Genomic DNA, 19,595 nt, shown 5'->3' on the forward strand with positions numbered 1-19,595 from the left:
GCTGAGCTCTTTTAACCCAGCATCACCAGGAGAGACGTGTAAAATGTCTCCTTGCCAAGTTGGTCCTTCACGGCCATTTCCCTGCCTGCATTTCCACTTGCGTCCGGAGTAAACATGACCCAGCGTCGTGCGCCTCCCTTTAGCCTATTAGCGCCCTTTACCGATCAAATGGCTTTAGATTAGTTCTCTATCACGGCACCCCCAGGAAAAAGGAACTCAGCGCTTTGTCTTGCCATGAGCTCTCGATAAAAAGCTATCCCGTCTCTTGGCAACAGAGTGGTTGAACGGAGAAGCATGGAGCTCGCTTAGGTGCCATTGCTGAACTCTGGGGAGCAAAGAAGCATTTTCTGTGAAAGAGGCCTTTCTGTTCTAAATTAAGTCAGGTGGTGTGTTCCACCCCCCCCCCCAAGAGCATAGTCAGGGAGTGGGGAGGGAGAAGAAAAAGGCAGAATTATCTATTGAAGCTTTTCACGATTAGTTTTCAGAGAGTTTGACTTTTCCTTTGACCTAAACATTCACAAAGAGCAAACATTCCACTCACCTATGCCTTGTGTCTGTATGTGTCTGGGGCGGGGTGGTGGGGGATACATTTAAAGTAAGCGCAACCTTTCCAGATCCGAGCTGATCAAAGCTTTGTGTATTTAGTGCCTGCCCAAATTTCCAAATTTGGCATCAAAATAAAGCAAATTTAGAATGAAACGAAAATAATTCTGTAAAGCTTTTCCAGAAGGGTGTGTCCTGATCATGGTGCTGAAGTTAGCGGGCAAATAGCACCTCCATCCTTCACCGGTAACGTCTTCACTAACTAGTCCTGAAATAGATTCTCCAGTTATTCACTGGCTGCTAATATTTGGAGAATGCTTTCTATTCAGTTTCAGCATTTGACATCAGAGGATTTTCCAGTAAGTAGTAGCCAACATTTAAGAGTATTGGTATTTGTAATGTCTTCCGAATTACAAAAACATAATAAATAAATATTTGACAGGCTAGTTCTGGGCTTGAGTCTGCCCTGCAGTTTCTTCCATGAATAATTCCTAAGTAGTGTGTGAATGAGTAAACAATATGCACCTAAGATTCTTAGGGTGACCGTATGGAAAGGAGGACAGGGCTCCTGTATCTTTAACAGTTACAAAGAAATGGGAATTTCAGCAGGTGTCATTGTTATGCATGCAGCAACTGGTTAAATCCCCTCTTTATCATAACATGTCAAATTCAGTCTTGCTCACTGTCTCGGATTTCCAAAGTTACTTTAGTTCTGTCCTGCTTCCAGTTTGCGAATTATTATTTTTTTGTAAAGTTCAGGTGAAAATTGGTACATATTTTCATGCACATTTCTCAAAACATATGCATTTTGTGCATGTTTTTCAAATTATATGCATTAATTTGCAGGTGACTTTCCCTAAGATAGGGTTCTCATGCTCGCGTTTCTGTAATACGTGCACTTTTGTACTTTTTTTTTTTAATGTCCAAACTTTGGAAAAGTGCAGATCTGGTTAATGTTTGGATTTGGGTAGTTCAAATTTGGTAACTTCGCATAAAATTGTGAACTGAATGAATTTTTCCTCCATCTTTAGTCACAGACAGAATTCTAGGTAGAATGCAACATACAGGGCCTGTTCAGAAGACACTTTAAACCCTGCTGGTTAAGGGTTTTGGTTAAGCAGCGGGGTTTAAGGTGTCTTGTGCGATGAGTTTTGCTAAACCCGGCTCACTCACTAACCACAGTCGGACCGTCTGCAGCAGGGTTAGCAGCTCTAACAATGGCTCAAAGTGTTGTGTGTGACAGCATGGCTTGTGGTTAGTGCTAACCCCAAAGAACCACAGTTTTGCTAAGTACAGAGCCTGAAGTGTCATCTGAACATGCCCAATTTAGAGTTTCTGGTGCCATTAATAATAAAAAAAATCACCAAGTTTCTGGCCCTCATGGTGACTGAATCATATCTGGAAAACAGGTGGACAGTTGCCTGCAAAAATGGGTGATACTGATGCTACACCTGACTTGTGAGGTGTGGCTGCCAATTCCCCCAGAAGACGAGCGCAAATACTTTGCTTTCTGGTTGCTCAGATCTTTAGGGTTCTGTTTCTCTCTCCCACCCAAGGCAGCCCCTGCTGCTGCCTAGACTTACCTTTGAAACAGCTGGGAGTATGAGCTAATGGCCTTCCCCATCAGGCCCTGCTTGGCTGTACGTTGCCGCCTCTGCAGAGACGCCTCTTCCTGAAGAAGAAGCACAACCGCCCCGTTAGAAGGAAGTCTCCTGGCGCTGCGAGGGTCTTTAAAATGGCAGAGAGGTGGTGGCCACCACCTCTCTGCCTAAAATGAGAAAGAGAGCAATCCACGTCTGGGCTACATCACTTCAAAGTGTAGGTTTGGGTTCTGTAAGATGGTCCTCAGAACCGAGTCCCTTCACAGAAAAACCTGGATGTCAGGATGAAGCATGACATCCTGGAGCTCTATTCCCTGACATCTATTTTTATTTATTTACTGTATTTATTTAAACATTTATATCCCACCCTATATCACAAGGAGCTCAGGGCGGCGTACATATAAAATCGTACATATAAAATAGAACAATAAATATACAACTCTAAAACAAATTAAACCATGAATTTTGTATATTGTATTATATTGTATTTTATATTATGGTTTTATACTGTTGTTTTATACTATGAATGTTTTTAATTTTTGTGAACCGCCCAGAGAGCTCCGGCTATTGGGCGGCATAGAAATGTAATAAATAAATAAATAAATAAAATAAAAATGAATATAGTAAAACCAATATGAAATTTTAAAACAGTAAAATTCAATTAAAACAAGACGGTGCTTTACCTATCCATAAAATAGGTACATGAATATGACCGTTGTCATGTACTATAAATCAACGTATGTCGCATACAGTATGGATTTTCACACGTAATCAAGAGGCTGGTGTGCTTTTGGGGGGTCATTAATATTTGGTGTTAATATTAGAACAGTGATGGATATACAATTAATTTTCCATGACGGTATCTTGCATTGTCCGGAGTGCAGATTTATTGTTTTTAAATCAAAAAGTTTTAAACTTTTGTATATCTGTTTTTAATGTTCATTGTTTTTAACTTTTGTAACCCGCCCAGAGAGCTTCGGCTATGGGGTGGTATATAAATGCAATAAAATAAATAAATAAATAAATAGCGGTTAAAGTGTTGGGCTGGGAGTCGGGAGGTCTGGGTTCTAGTCCCCACTCGGCCACGAAGCTCACTGGGTGACTTTGGGCCAGTCACAGACTCTCAGCCCAGCCTACCTCACGGGGTGGTTGTTGTGAGGATAAAATGGAGAAGAGGAGGAGGATTATGTATGCCTCCTTGGGTTCCTTGGAGGAAAAAAGGCGAGATATAAATGCAATAATAAATAAATAAAATAAATTGTTAAGTGAACATTTTCTATTTATTTATTATTACATTTGTATCCCACTTTTTCCCCTATCGAGGTTTCTTTGTTTGGGCTTCGTTGTGTGTGTGTGTGTTGTTTATTCGTTCAGTCGCTTCCGACTCTTCGTGACTTCATGGACCAGCCCACGCCAGAGCTTTCTGTCGGCCGTCGCCACCCCTAACTCCCCCAAGGTCGAGTCCGTCACCTCCAGAATATCATCCCTCCATCTTGCCCTTGGTCGGACCCTCTTCCTTTTGCCTTCCACTTTCCCTAGCATCAGCCTCTTCTCCAGGGTATCCTGTCTTCTCATTATGTGGCCAAAGTACTTCAGTTTTGCCTTTAATACCATTCCCTCAAGTGAGCAGTCTGGCTTTATTTCCTGGAGTATGGACTGGTTTGATCTTCTTGCAGTCCAAGGCACTCTCAGAATTTTCCTCCAACACCACAGTTCAAAAGCATCTCTCTTCCTTCGCTCAGCTGTACGGAGGAGCAATTACATGACACCCTGCCTCCCATCTGAAGTCGTGCAACCCAGATTTATCCCCTCAGTGAAAGAAAAACCTAGGACCCTAAAGCATCATACTCTGTTTAAAATTGCCCATTATATCCCACCGTTTCTCCAATGAGCTCAGATCAGCATAAGTGTCCTTGACACCGCCTTCCCCGCTCCACGTTTTATCTTCACAACAACCCTGGACCTGGAAGTTAGGTTAGGCTGAGATGGTGACTGGCCTTAGGTCATCCAAAGAGCTAAGCATGGGCTTTGGACCTGGGGTCTCCGCAGCTCCAAAACATGCTCAGTCAATGGTGCTGGCTAACTACTTAGGCCAGCGGCTCCCAAGGAGGTTGCCAGCATCAAAAGATTCTGTCCTGCTCTATCAGCATTCGCATCACTCAAGGTTGCCACATTTTAAGGAGGCTAAGGGGAGACATGATAGAGGTGTACAAAATTATGCATGGCGTGGAGAATGTGGATAGGCAGACATTTTTGTCCCTCTCCCATAATACTAGAACCCAATGGGCTCATCCCATGAAGCTGATGGGTGGGAGATTCAGGAGAAATAAAAGGAAGGCCTTCTTCACACAGCTCATGGTTAAATTATGGAACTCACTGCCACAAGAAGTAGTGATGGCCACCAATCTGGATGACTTCAAAAAGGGGTTGGATCGATTCCTGGAGGCAAAGGCTATCTATGGCTAGTAGCCCTGACGGTTGTGTGCTATTCTCCAGTATTCGAGGCAATAAGCCTGTGTGCCCCAGTTGCTGGGGAACATGGGCGGGAGGGTGCTGTTGCACCATGTCCTGCTTTTTTGTCCTGGCCGATGGCTGGTTGGCCACAGTGTGAACAGAGTGCTGGACTAGATGGACCCTTGGTATGATCCAGCATCAGGGCTCTTCTTATGTTCTTATGTTTAACTGGCTCTGCCCTTGTGCCTTTTTCCAGCAGCCTGGGGCACAAAATTAAGCGGGTGCAGCTTTCCCGGGCATGGAAATAAAAGTGCCGGGGAGAAACATCCTGCTTGACTTCTGCCTGTCAAGATCCTGTAAAGCAGCCTTCCTCAACCTGGGGCGCTCCAGATGTGTTGGACTGCATCTCCCAGAATGCCCCAGCCAGCATTCTGGGAGTTGTAGTCCAACACATCTGGAGCGCCCCAGGTTGAGGAAGGCTGCTGTAAAGGGAACAGAAACAGGGAGGCAGCCGCCCGCGTGCTGCTCCTTCCCACACCGATGCCCTACCTCTCTCCACAATAATGAAAGCCGTTTGCTTATCGGTGGGTAGGGGATAAGCTTCCGGCTTCTCTTTTCCATCTGGAGCAGTAACTCTGGAGGTCAGAAAACGGGACTCCGTCGTCTTAGCAATAAGGTATGGTGGTAATAACTCCACAGCTGCCAGGCCTGCTGAGCGGAGTTTCAGCATTATGACACCATCATTCTAGAATGGCATTTCCCACCCCTTGGATTCCTCCTCTTGCTCTGGCCAGTTGTCGTCCGGGGGGGGAGGGGCTTCTCTGCTGTGCCCCCCCGGCTGTGGATTGAGAGCTCTCTAGAGAGGTTCGCCTGGCACCTACGTTATACTCCTTTCGACGCCAGGTGAAGACCTTTTTTTTATTTCCCCAGCATTTTAACATTTTTAGCTCAGTCTTTTAACATCCCTGTTTTAAATCTGTATTAGTGGGGGTTATTGTTGTTCCTCTCTGGCACACATTCAGTATTGGCAGACCATACTGAGATGTGCTGAGGACAATGATAAGAGAGGCCTTGCTAAGGAACTTCTTGGCACTGGCTAACCATGCCGAGAATGTGCTGACGCAAGAGCCACAGATAAAACAATACAGTATTGAAGGAACCATGATCACGCGTTTCCTTAACCCTTATAATAATATTATTATAATAATATTATTATTATAATATTATTAAAAATAATAATAATATATGGTATATTCATGCTGAACACACGCTAACAAGCACCTTCTGTACACGAGGTAGTCATGTATTCAACAACCAATCATAGCTTGTGAACAAGGAATGTAACCATTTCGCTCTTAATAAAATCAGGACGGGGCGACCTGTTTGGGATGCCTCATCTTCATGCAGTTGGACTCCTTGCCAGTTATTTACCGCAGTATTTTAAATCTTTATATTGCTGATCAGTTTCATTCTGGTTGTACTTTTATATTGAGCTTTTACATTGTGGTTTAATTTTTGGTTCTGGGAAACCACTTCAGCTATTGGGCACTGTAGAAATGCAATAAATAAATAAATAAAATATTAAGCGCATAGGAAGCTACCTTTTACCAGGTCGGACTACTAGCCAACCTGGTGCAGTATTGTCTATAGTGGCCCTCGTCCCAGGTCTCGGGCTGAGGTCTTTGCTATCCCTTTGCTACCTTACCCTTTCAAGTGGAGAAGCCAGAGATGGAACACAGGACCTTCTACATGCAAAACGAGTACTCTACCACTCAGCTATGGCCCTTCCACTAAAGAAAACTAACCACAAACCAGCGATATTAACCTGTCTGCCTTAGGCCAAGTCAAACTGTGACTCCATCTCCCCAGGATGGTCTATTCTATCAGGCAGTGATGATCCAGAAACCTACATGGCAGTTTTTTTCTACTGCTTGTAGTCCTTTCTCCAGATGGTTTGCAATGGGGAACCCTTAAGTGGGCCTTTAAGGGTCAGCAAATGGGCAGGATGGGTGAGGAGGGAGACCCTGCCTTTGGGGAACATTTAAAGTGACCACAGTGCTAAAATCCCATAAGGTTCCTGCGATGCCCCCACCTCACACACAAGGCTTTGACGGGCGCACCCCTCCCTCAGGCTAAACACCACCACTTAAATACCCGAGAAAGGGGTAAAAAGGAAAGTATAACCTTTCCCTTATAGCAGAGGGAAAAGGTAACGTGATTTGGAAAAGGTTTTTCTGTGAATATAGCAGGCTGAATGTTTAAAGGTAAGTGTTTATTTATGAACTAGCTGTACCCGGCCACGCGTTGCTGTGGCTCGGTTTGGTTAAATGGAAAAGAAAGAAAAGAGAAAGCGCACGTTTGTAATATGTTTAATTTCACAATGCTTGTGGATATGCAATATTTTTTGTTGTTCCATTGTCTGTGCAGACAATGGAACAACAAAAATTGTCTGGTTTTTAGTTGTTCCATTGTCTGTGTAGATATAGAGATTGTCTGGTTTGCCGACTCTAGAACACGCAACATATAATTGTCCATGTGAGAAGCAATCCGTGTCTAGATCTAAAGCGCACAATTCTAAAGATTGGCCCTGAGCTTTGTTGATGGTGATTGCAAACGCCAATCGAATTGGGAATTGCAATCTCTTAAATTGAAATGGCATATCCGTTGGAATCATAGGAATGCGAGGAATGAGGACATCTTCACCTTTGAAAGGTCCTGTCAAGATTGTTGCTTCTACGATGTTGCTCAGTAATTTTTTTACTGCAAGCCGCGTGCTGTTGCAAAGCTTTGGCTGATTGATATTTCACAACATGATAATTGGCACGCCGATTTTCAATTGCAGTACGTGCGGTGGCATCCCTGGCAGATCGAGTGAATTCAAGTGTTGGATAATTAACCGCTTCATCTGCTTCCACAACAGTGTCGACGGACTTGTATGTGACTGCCTCGCTTTGAATGTTAGAATGAATAATATTGTTAAGTTCGTAGACGTCTTTGTTCTTGGCCGCAAGAATAGCTCGTTCACTCAACCAATCGTGATTCTTATAATTGGTTTGAATATTGGGAAATACTTTTTCAACGAATTCTTCTTTTGACGTCACTAAATTGCAGAAGTTATGAGGCAATGAAATTCGTCCTGAGGTCAGATCAACCGGCACCTTTCAGTTCCAAATTTCCAGCAATTGACGTGAGACTATCTCAGCTGATCGATCGTTTTGCAGCTGGACACGCATATTTGTAGTTAATTTTAAAGTCTTTACGTGTCGCCACAAAGTAGAGTATTTCAGGCAAGCATTTATTTCGTCCGCTGGTGTCGATCGAGGAATTACAGGTAATGTTTGCCTGAAATCTCCTGCAAGCAATATTAATGCATTCCCAAATGGTCTGATGTTTCCATGCAAATCTTGCAATGAGCGATCAAGAGCCTCGAGCGATTTTTTTTGCGCCATTGTGCATTCATCCCAAACAATAAGTTTGCATTTCTGCAATACTTTTCCCATGCCGGATGCTTTGGAAATGTTGCACGTGGGAGTTTTAATGAATTGCATGTTCAATGGCAATTTCAAAGCGGAATGAGTTCTTCCACCTGGTAGCAATGGCGCACCTATTCCGGACGACGCAAGAGCTAAGGCTATGTCATTTTGGGATCGAATTGCTGCTAGAATCAATCTAATTAGGAACATTTTACCAGTTCCTCCTGGCGCATCTAAGAAGAAGATTTCTCCAACCCCGTAATTGACAGTTTGCATTATTTGATCATAAATGCCATTTTGCTCAAGCGTTAGCTTAGGAATATTTGATTGCACATGTGACAAAAGATCACCCGTGTTGTAATTTTGTTCACGACGCAATTCTACATCGAACGAAGCAGGAGCAGATCGATTCGGTGATGGCATTCCCAATTGAGAACTTTGTTCGTGATTTCTAAGCACAAATCTTCAATCATTATCAACGCTTCGTTGTAGATTTCTGCTGTGAAATCCATGTTCATATTTGAATTTTCCTTGCGTATTCGACGGAAAATATCTTCAGCCATGTGCGATTTATATTTCTCCCATAACTCTGTTGGAGATGAAGGAGAGCAGGCGGTCAATATGATTGCAAACAATGCACGAATTTGATTTGGATGTAACGTGTTGTACGCGTCATTAATGCATACATCCCAGTGTCGGTCGTTCTCCAATAAATTCAGAGCTTGACATGCACTGTCAATGGGATGTGTAACGCCGTTGACAATTCTCAATTGATGGAAAGACATTGGACCGGGCACATTTACCAACAGCATGCAAAGAAAGAAGCATTCATCTTGATTAGGATGCATGGTGTACAGTCTGCCTATCGTAGTTTCTTTGAATATGCCAGGTTGTCCGTTGACTCGCTCTCCTCGTTTGCGTCGTTCAAATGATTTTCTACTCGCATTCCATGTGTAATACGTAGGCACTTCCGAATACAGCAGTGTTTTCGCAAACGCATCATTTTGACATAATGTGAAGAAAGCAGTTAACGTTGTAGCCGGTGGATTCAGGGCTATTTGTTGCATATTTGCAGCTGTGAAATAAACACGTTGTCCATTTTCTAGATGTACTGCTAAGTGAACAACAGCTGGACTTCGTTCATGTATGGGAAATGAAAGAATTCGCCATACAGCTTCATTGCTGCTTATGTATCTTCCAGCCTGACCAGCATGTGTTGCTTTTACGTCCAACAGATGGTGCTGTTTTTCAAAAAAAAAGCATGTTTTTACCTGTGACAGGTGTGGTGAGGAGGTTAGTGGGTTTTGGCCCCTCTGCTAGGCCGGAATCTCCTGGGAGTTACCTTTCTTCAGAACTTGGAACTTCCATAGAAGGCCGCAGTTCCGAGAAACATCGCTAGATGCGCCAAATAGGAGAGAACATGGAAATAGGAGAGAAGGCAGAGGCAGTGGATTGGCCTACTGGTTGGTGATGTCACAATGACTTCTCTCCCATTTGCATAAGTGGCTTGGAGGAGGCCTCTGGGCTTTTATATACCCTATTTCTTCGATTCTAAGACACACTTTTGTCCCCATCTATAATATAGTTACATAAAAACACGCGCGTATTCGATTGCAACGTTGTGTCAAAATTTCAAAGCAATCGGTGAAGAACTTTCGGAGATTTTAGATTAGGAACAAATGAACATTTACATTTTTATTTATATAGAAGATAGAAGATAGAGAAGGAGACACAGCCAAACTGACACGTGGTTTTATGGTAGCAAAATAAAGAAAATGTTTATTGTTTTTTACAGTCCTTAGTTCCTTCGAATTATATTCCAATCCTGCCTATTCTTAATAATACTGGTAGTAACCAATCTAATAATAAGAATCCTTAGCCCCTGTGATCTTATTTTCACTCACTCCTCACACAACTCCTGACAAGAAGAAATCACTCAGCTAAACACATCTACCCTCCAAACCCCATCACCAATCGAACCCCTCAAACCACTCCGCTCCCCCATATATAGGCTAATCCCCCTTTCCACAGCATCACCGGCCACACCCACCCAGGCCAACATTCCGCACTCTCTAGACCAGCCTTCCTCAACCTGGGGCGCTCCAGATGTGTTGGACTGCATCTCCCAGAATGCCCCAGCCAGCAGAGCTGGCTGGGGCATTCTGGGAGTTGTAGTCCAACACATCTGGAGCGCCCCAGGTTGAGGAAGGCTGCTCTAGACATACTCACGCAGACATACCTAAGGGAACAGAAAAGTGGGTAATGCCACAGTTCCTCCTGCCCCACCCCACTCAAATACAATGTTTAGATTTCAGTGCACAGGGATGGTTGCGTTGCATTGCGCCCCTTCACAAGCCGTCCCTTGGCAGAAAACAGTGAGATTTCCCCCCAAAAAAACCCAAGAGGAATTGCTCCTCCAATCCAAGCCCAAATGGTTGAAGCTGAGGGAAACATAATGTAGCAAGACTGTGAGGTAGGCGTAGGGTTATTTACAAGGGGACGTAACTCAGTGGGGGAGAACACACTCCAAGAGTTGGGTCAAGAATACGTTGACCGCATTTAGTTCCCGCTGAAATGAATGGGACTTAAACCACGACTAACTTGGGACACAATCTGAGCCGGTGTGAGCTAAGATGGTCTACTGGTGCCCCTTTCTGGTGGGGAGGGTTACCACCGGTGGTGGAGGGAGAACCGCCACAGTGGACGTCCCTGCAGTGCTTGGGCAGGTGCTGCCATCAGTGTAGTTGGCAGAATGGACTAAAATGGGGTGGGGGATTGCTGTGGGTGCTCCACTGGATTTATTTATTTATTTATTTATTGCATCTCTATACCGCCCAATAGCCGCTAGAGCTCTCTGGGCGGTTCCCCAAAATTAACACCAACAAAATTAATAAATTCAAAGTTTATATAACAAACAGTATAAAACCATGATATAAAAATACAATATAAAAGCACAACCAGGATAACATCAGCAGCAGTGCAGAAAGACAAGTTTAAAATACAAATTTTAAAACAGCCAAGTTAAAATTGAATTTATAGACTGTTAAAAATACTGGGAGAATAAAAAGGTTTTCACCTGGCGTCTGAAAGAATATAGTGTAGGTGCCAGGAGAACTTCCTTAGGGAGCTCATTCCACAGCCGGGGTGCCACAGCAGAGAAGGCCCTCCTCCTGGTAGCCACCTGCCTCACTTCCCTTGGCAGGGATTCCACTAAATGGGTCCAATTTGGCCCTGTCCATCCGAGAGTTGGCACAGCTAATTCCGCCCGCCCACCCCATTACTGTCAGTGTGGCAGTGAGGATTTGGCAATAGAGGGAACCGCCGGATCCATCAGCCCGGTGAACGCCCCACCCAGCCTAGCCACACCTGTGCCTTCTGCCCTGGCTGGCGCAATCCAGCAGGGTTCCAGGAGAGGTGGTTGATCTGTCCCTCTGCTCCTCCCCAGCTGCTCTTACGACTAGTCTACCTGGCTGCACTCCAAGACACACTTACCTGAGAACATGCCAAACTGAACCCAGTGAGGCTTACTTCTCAGTAGACATGCTCAGGATTGCCCTCGATCCAACCCTGAAAGTATAATGCTGTCTCTGGCACCCCTAGTTAAAGGAGTCACAAGCCACAGCTGGAGGAAAGTCCTTGCAAAGCTTCTGCCAGGTTTAATAGATGTCCCATTGGTCGAATTTACTCTATGACCTCACAAGTGTCCTGATTGTGCTCCCTGCCCAATCAGGTCCAGGGTTATAAGCCTCTCACACTTGCTATCTCCCTTTGACAGAAGGCCTCTAATTTCAAAATGGATACAGCTGAAAACCCTCCCTAAACCATCAAGAAACCTAGCTCGATTTGAGACCGAAACGTCAGATTAAAACGATTGAATGCAACTTTAGCCTCCAAAATTCAAAACAGAGGTTTTGAAATGCTGTATATGTCTGCATCTGATAGCCATGGGCAAATTCAAAATCTGACAAACTTGAGTTTTTGGACGGGGACCTCCAGGCTTCCCAAATGAGAACGTCTTCCTGCACAGATTCTGAGAGCGGCCTTGCCTAAATCCATACGAAGTAAAGGATTGTGAGGACTTTGCGTCCAGAAGAACCGATTAAATAACAACCCACACGAGGTCCGCATGGCACCAACATTGTTATCCTTTTGGTGCCAGGTCCAGGCTTTTCTCTTCTTCCAGGCATTTAGCAACGTGTCATGAGCCCTGGGTATGGTTTTTTAGGCTCATCGTTTTTAAAGTTGTTATAGTGGTTTTTAAAACTATGTGTATATTGTACATTTTTGTGGTTTTTATTTTTTGTATATTGTAGGGTGACCCTATGAAAAGGAGGACAGGGCTCCTGCATCTTTAACAGCTGCATAGAAAAGGGAATTTCAGCAGGTGTCATTTGTATATGTGGAGAACCTGGTGAAATTTCGTCTTCATCACAGCAGTTAAAGGTGCAGGAGCTATACTAGAGTGACCAGATTTAAAAGAGGGCAGGGCACCTGCAGCTTTACCTGTTGTGATGAAGAGGAAATTTCACCAGGTTCTCCATATGTACAAATGACCCCTGCTGAAATTCCCTTTTCAATTCAACTGTTAAAGATACAGGAGCCCTGTCCTCCATTTCATAGGGTCACCCTATATATTGTTTTTTAAGTGTCTTAATCTTATGTGAACCGCCCAGAGAGCTTTGGCTATGGGGCAGTATACAACTGCAATAAACAAACAAACAAACAAATAAATAAATATGTTGTCATGGGGTTTTGGACTACTGAGGTTCCTCCCCTTGGGGTGTGTGTGTGTGTCTTTTTTTCTTTTCCTTCCAAGCCAGACAGGAGCTATTCTCCAGGCTGCCGTTCTTCGACTTCAATGTCCTTTGAAGAAAACCATATGGATTTATCTTTACTTTCATCCGTGTCCGTTTTGGGAAACGGTGACGTACGGTGTGATTGATCACGGGAACCCTTCCCCGCCCTCCCCGCTCTACTTACCACAGGTGTTTTCTGTGCTGAAAGCTTGGCTGAGATCACGGCAGAGTAGTTTTTGGCCGAGGAGTCCAGAAATTCATTGGGCGTGGGCGACGGTGCTACTCCGTCGGTGCCTTTGACATCGGCCGTTTTCAGGACTGCTGAGGATGATTTGCTCGGAGCTATGAAAGAGAAAATTATCTTAGAGAGTCTGGCAAAAAATATTAACGTGTTTACTGGCTCCATAAAAAAATAATTTTTAAAAAATTGCAGCCCATTCATACCTTGTGCTCTCGTTGTAACATGGAGCCATTAGATCCAGAGTGAATGCCACATCTCCCATGTTATAATCGAGGTAGGCTGCCCCTGCCCCCGGAAGATCCAAAGAAATGACCTCTTATTATAAAAGGAAAGGAACCTCTTGTGCAAGCACTGAGTCATTACTGACTCTTGGAGGGACACCAGCTTTTGCTGACGTTTTCTTGGCAGGCCTTATAGCGGGGTGGTTTGCCGTTGCCTTCCCCGGCCGTTATTACCTTTCCCCCAGCTAACTGGGTATTCATTTTACCGACCTCGGGAGGATGGAAGGCTGAGTCGACCCAAGCCGGCTGCCTGAAACCAGCTTCCGCTGGGATCGAACTCAGGCCGTGGGGAGAGTTTCGGCTGCAGAAACTGCTGCTTTACCGCTCTGCGCCACACGAGGCTCCTGCTTATTATAAAAATGACATTTTCTTCAGGCGGTTTTTGAGCTGATTCAGCCTCCTTCCTTCTTAAACCCTCTTCCTTTGTACCCTTTCTCCTCCACCCTTCTCTCCCTTGATCCCCGGCTTCCTTCCCTCCTCTTTTCCTAGCTGCCCCCCCTTCTTTCTGCCTACTGCCTCAGGCCATGGAAGCCTTGACCACTCTTTCCTCATGCCCCTACATCCATTGCGTGCAAGCTCCATTTCGGTCCCAGTTCTTTCTAAATTGCCCAGACTCCATTTGCAAAATCTCCTATCCCTCCACTTGGCTACTTAGATGTTATAAAAGCCTTGGGGTTGGTGGAAATTGATATCAAAGGAGATTAAGCTTTTGTCCATTGCTTCTGTGATTTTTCTGAAACATTGATAAAGTTGGTTTGTTTAATCAGACAATACGTATTCCGTGCTACAATCTGATGCTGCACCGGTATCGAAAAAGGTTGATTCAGACATTGGTTGGGTTCAGACAACACGATAACCCAGACTCAGGAGTTGAGTATGGGCTGAGGGTAGTTTGAGTTTGGTTTGTTGCTGAACCATGGGTTGTAATTGAAACGTGGGTTATCGTGTTGTCTGAACCCAGCCGTGATAAATGGTGGTTTGTTAACCACGGGGGATTTCACACGTCGTACTGAGGCCGCTTACATGCGGCCCCAGTGCGACCCCAAAGCGATCGTGTAACTTGCCCGGAGAAGCAACGAGGAGCTCTCCACCCCGCCTTCTTCCGCCGAGCTCTCCGTCCCGGCCGGCGAAGAGGTAGGTGGGTGGCGGCGGCGGCAAGGACGCCTCTTCCTCGTCTCTTCTCCGGGCAAGCTACACGATCGCTTTGGGGTCACACTGGGGCCGCATGGAAGCGGCCTCACTACGACGTGTGGAATCCCCCCACAACACACGAAGGCTGCAGTTGATAATAACCAATAAGAAATGCCAACAGGCGCACAACTGCATAACAATTAAAACGACCATAGTAGTATCAAGAGTCAAAATAATGACTTATTTTGACTCTTGATACTACTATGGTCTGATTTAATTGTTAAAATTGTTACGCAGTTGTGTGCCTGTTAGCATTTTATTTATTTATTTATTTATTTATTTATTTATTTATTGCATTTCTATACCGCCCAGTAGCCGAAGCTCTCTGGGCGGTTTACAAAATTAAAACAATTCAAAGTATAAAACAACAGTATAAAACCATAATATAAAATACACAGTATAAAAGCACAGCTTATAATTGGTTTGTTAACCACAAACAACGTATAGTTTACAACCCAACAACAAACCATGGGTTCTCTTCATGGGTTGTTCATGGTTAACAAGCCATGGTTTGTAAGCACTTCAGACAACACGATAACATGTCATGTAAGGTGGTGCACATCTATATGCCTTCTACGACTGTCTACAAAATCACCCCCTGCTCCTGGCTAAATCTCCTCCTCCTAGATGAGGGCCAGGAGCTCACTGTTCAGAACTTTGCTTCCTCTCTTCTGACACAGCTTCCATTAACTCCGGAAAACCATCCAAGATCTGGACACCCCATATAGAAACTACAAACGAGAAGGATCTTGGAATTGTTGTAGATCACAAGCTGAATATAAGCCAACAGTGCAATACGGCTGCCAGAAAGGCAAATGCTATTTTGGGCTGCATTAATAGAAGTAGAGCTTCCAAATCACGTAAGGTACTGGTTCCTCTCTATTCAGCCCTGGTTAGGCCTCATCTATAGTATTGTGTCCAGTTCTGGGCTCCACAATTCAAGAAGGATGCAGACAAGCTGGAGCGTGTTCAGAGGAGGGCAACCAGGATGATCAGGGGTCTGGAAACAAAGCCCTATGAAGAGAGACTGAAAGAACTGGGCATGTTTTACCCTACCCTGTGCCTGCTTACCCTACCTTGTGCCTGTTTGCATTCTCTTCCCCTCCTTATTGTTTTACTATGATTTTATTAGATTGTAAGCCTATGCGGCAGAGTCTTGCTATTTACTGTTTTACTCTGTACAGCACCATGTACATTGATGGTGCTATATAAATAAATAAATAAATAAATAATAATAATAATAATAATAATAATAATAATAATAATAATAATAATGTTTAGCCTGGAGAAGAGAAGATTGAGGGGAGACATGATATCACTCTTCAAATACTTAAAAGGTTGTCACACAGAGGAGAGCCAGGATCTCTTCTCGATCCTCCCAGAGTGCAGGACACGGAATAACGGGCTCAAGTTAAAGGAAGCCAGATTCCGGCTGGACATCAGGAAAAACTTCCTGACTGTTAGAGCAGTACGACAATGGAATCAGTTACCTAGGGAGGTGGTAGCTCTCCCACCCTAGAGGCCTTCAAGAGGCAGCTGGACAAGCATCTGTCAGGGATGCTTTAGGGTGGATTCCTGCATTGAGCAGGGGGTTGGACTCGATGGCCTTGGAGGCCCCTTCCAACTCTGCTATTCTATGATTCTATGAAAGCAAGATTCAATACACGTCCTCAGGCATGATCTATGATGAGCCTCATTTCCCCCTCTTGTAATTGGCTTGAAGACGCAGCCCCCCCCTTGGAACCCCCAATCAGTCCCCGGTAAAGTCTACCTGTTCAACCTCACCTCCCCCCACCAATGCTTGGGCTTACCTGGACACCATCACCATGATGTTATTTTGTCCAAGCCCCTTTAAAACGAACAGAAACTTATACGTATTCATTTCAGTGAGGCTCAGGCAGAGGGACGCAATTCCTAAGTGCCGTTTAGATCTTCCAGCACCAAAACGGCTTGGGCTAGAGGTGACCGCGGGCAACAATTATACCGCCTTAATCTCTCCCTTGATCGCCATTTTCATCTCTCCCAGTGTCTCTGCTCTGCCCATTAACGAAAGCTCTTGGATGGTGTCTGCTCATTAAAAAAAAAAAAAACGAGGGGAAAAAAATCAAATAGCCTTCAGTTCTATCAAACAACCAATCTCCCCTATTACGGTCTTATTGCAAATGTTCATATTAAGAGTCAACCTTGAGGCAAGTTTTGTTTTGTTTTGATAAAAGCCTCATCCATAAGGAAAGAAGCTCTCTCTTCCCAAATAGCATCGTTACATTTATTTGAAACACCAACAAATGAAGCTCTAAATGAATTTAATGAAGCATAGTAAATTTTAAAGTTACTTTTATGGACAGCGGAATTGCCCAAACTCAGCACTCTTAATGAAGTTGCTGCGACTGGCAAAGGAATGCAAATTGACAGGACGGCAAGACGTGAGAGGGCATTAAGACATTAAGAGCCCCTTCAAGGAACGTCAGATGGTTTATGGCGTGACACACGGCGGTGAGGCAAAAGAGACTCGTGTCCTCCTTTGCCCTCCTCAATCATGCATTGAAAAGAACAGGATGGATTTTGTAAACTTTTGGCTCACGTGCCCACTGAAGGCCTCTTGTGAAGAAGGCTTTCTGCTGGGGTTCTTACTGTCAGATGCAGCCCTCAAGCTGGGGCCGTCTGGCAGCAATGAACCAAATCACAGCGTTGCTTAAGCGGCCCGTTCTGCCTTGTCTCGATCAGTACGACGATGGAACCAGGGACCTAGGGAGGTTGTGGGCTCTCCCACCCTAGAGGCCTTCAAGAGGCAGCTGGACAACCATCTGCCAGGGATGCTTTAGGGTGGATTCCTGCATTGAGCAGGGGGTTGGACTCGATGGCCTTGTAGACCCCTTCCAACTCTGCTATTCTATGATTCTATGATCATCTGTCTCCTGGTGGACCTCCACCATGCATCTTCTCACAGCCAGGTGTTCTATGCTCATTCTCCTATTCTGTGTTCCTTGAGTCTGGCTCCCCTCACCTCCACACCACCTTGGAGTCTGACTCCTCCCTCCTTCCATCTGCCCTCATAAACTCTCATCTGCTCCTGCCTCCCATCAGCCACCAATTCCTGCATTCCCTACTCTCTCATCTGCAGCTGCAGCCCTACTCTTCCACAAATGCCTACTCAACACCTGCTCCTGCTTGCCATCTTCCATAAATCCCTACCATTTTGTGTTGTTGTTTTCTGTAGACCTACCATTTCTGGATTCAGTTATGCAGCAAAAAAGGTTATTTCCTTGTTTTCCTTGCCATCCCACTACAGTAATAGTGGGATGGATAGATCCCCCGAGCATGGTATAGATCAGGGATGAGGAATTGCTGGTCCACCAGCCAACCCTGTCCTGCAGGGCCTCTCCATCCAGTCCACCAGCTTCTCCTGAGGTCCACCCACCCACACCACCAGCTACTACTGGGTGGGTGAGTGTCATAGAATCATAGAATAGCACAGTTGGAAGGGGTCAACAAGACCATTGAGTCCAACCCCCTGCTCAATGCAAGACTCCACCCTAAAGCAACCCTGACAGATGGTTGTCCAGCTGCCTCTTGAAGGCTTCTAGTGTGGGAGAGCCCATAACCTCCCTAGGTAACTGGTTCCATGGTCGTACTGCTCTAACAGTCAGGAAGTTTTTCCTGATGTCCAGCTGGAATCTGGCTTCCTTTATCTTGAGCCCATTATTCCATGTCCTGCACTCTGGGAGGATCGAGAAGAGATCCTGGCCCTCCTCTGTGTGACAACCTTTTAAGTATTTGAAGAGTGCTCTCATGTCTCCCCTCAGTCTTCTCTTCTCCAGGCTAAACATGCCCAGTTCATTCAGTCTCTCTTCATTGGGCTTTGTTTCCAGACCCCTGATCATCCTGGTTGCCTTCCTCTGAACACGCTCCAGCTTGTCTGCGTCCTTCTTGAATTGTGGAGCCCAGAACTGGACGCAATACTCTAGATGAGGCCTATCCAGGGCCAAATACAGAGAAACCAGGACCTCACGTGATTTGGAAGCTCTACTTCTATTAATGCAGCCCAAAATAGCATTGGCCTTTCTTGCAGCCGTATCGCACTGTTGGCTCATATTCAGCTTGCGTTCTACAACAATTCCAAGATCCTTCTCGTTTGTAGTATTGCTGAGCCAAGTATCCCCCATCTTGTAACTGTGCATTTGGTTTCTATTTCCTAAATGTAGAACTTGGCATTTATCCCTATTAAATTTCATTCTGTTGTTTTCAGCCCAGCACCCCAGCAGATTCCCCCGGGCATGGTATAGATCAGGGATGAGGAATTGCTGGTCCACCAGCCAACCCTGTCGTGCAGGGCCTCTCCATCCAGTCCACCAGCTTCTCCTGAGGTCCACCCACCCACCCCACTAGCTACTACTGGGTGGGTGAGTGTCATGTCACAATCACAACACATGAGGAGGGGGGTGTTAATCCTTTCTTAGTGATGTGATCCCAGTGAGAACCCCCCCCCCCCCATCATCATCATCATATTTATTTCTTACCTGCCTCTCCCTCTGGCTCGAGGCGGGGCACTACATTGAATACAAAAATATTATATACATTAAACTGACTAAAATCATAAAACCAAAACATTATTAAAATCCTAAAATCTTTTAAAACAGTTTAAAATTTGACTGGGTAGGCCTGCTGGAAGAGATCCATCTTTATGGCTTTTTTAAAATTCAGAAAGACTGCTTTGTTGGCGATTCTGTCCCGGAAGGCCATTCCACAGTCTGGGAGCAGCAGAAGAGAAGGTCCTCTGGGTAATGGTTGTCAGCCTAATTTTGGCACACTGAAATAGATTCTTCCCAGAGGACCTGAGTGTGCAGGGCAGATTGTACAGGAGAAGGTGATCCCGCAGATAACCTGGACCCAAACCATGTAGGGCTTTAAAGGTAATAACCTGTGGGAATTGGGCTTTTAAAAAAGGACCCCATTGGTGCCTTGTTCAGTGGCCATCCTGCATCAGATGGAACATGTAGTTCTACCCTGAAAGACTG

At 45.0% G+C, this 19,595-nt stretch overlaps 1 protein-coding gene across 1 annotated transcript in view; it reads right to left on the bottom strand.

Annotated features, from left to right (window-relative positions):
* Positions 1–19,595, bottom strand: part of LRGUK (leucine rich repeats and guanylate kinase domain containing) — an 83,411-nt gene that overhangs the window by 13,205 nt on the left and 50,611 nt on the right. Inside the window, exons 16-17 of the mRNA XM_063134508.1 lie at positions 13,052–13,209; positions 2,127–2,215 (exon numbers count right to left, since the gene is read on the bottom strand). Coding sequence (XP_062990578.1) covers positions 2,127–2,215; positions 13,052–13,209 — 247 coding nt within the window. The remainder of the gene's footprint in view (positions 1–2,126; positions 2,216–13,051; positions 13,210–19,595) is intronic.

The sequence above is a fragment of the Elgaria multicarinata genome, chromosome 9, assembly GCF_023053635.1.
Source record: "Elgaria multicarinata webbii isolate HBS135686 ecotype San Diego chromosome 9, rElgMul1.1.pri, whole genome shotgun sequence".
Lineage (NCBI taxonomy): Eukaryota > Metazoa > Chordata > Lepidosauria > Squamata > Anguidae > Elgaria > Elgaria multicarinata.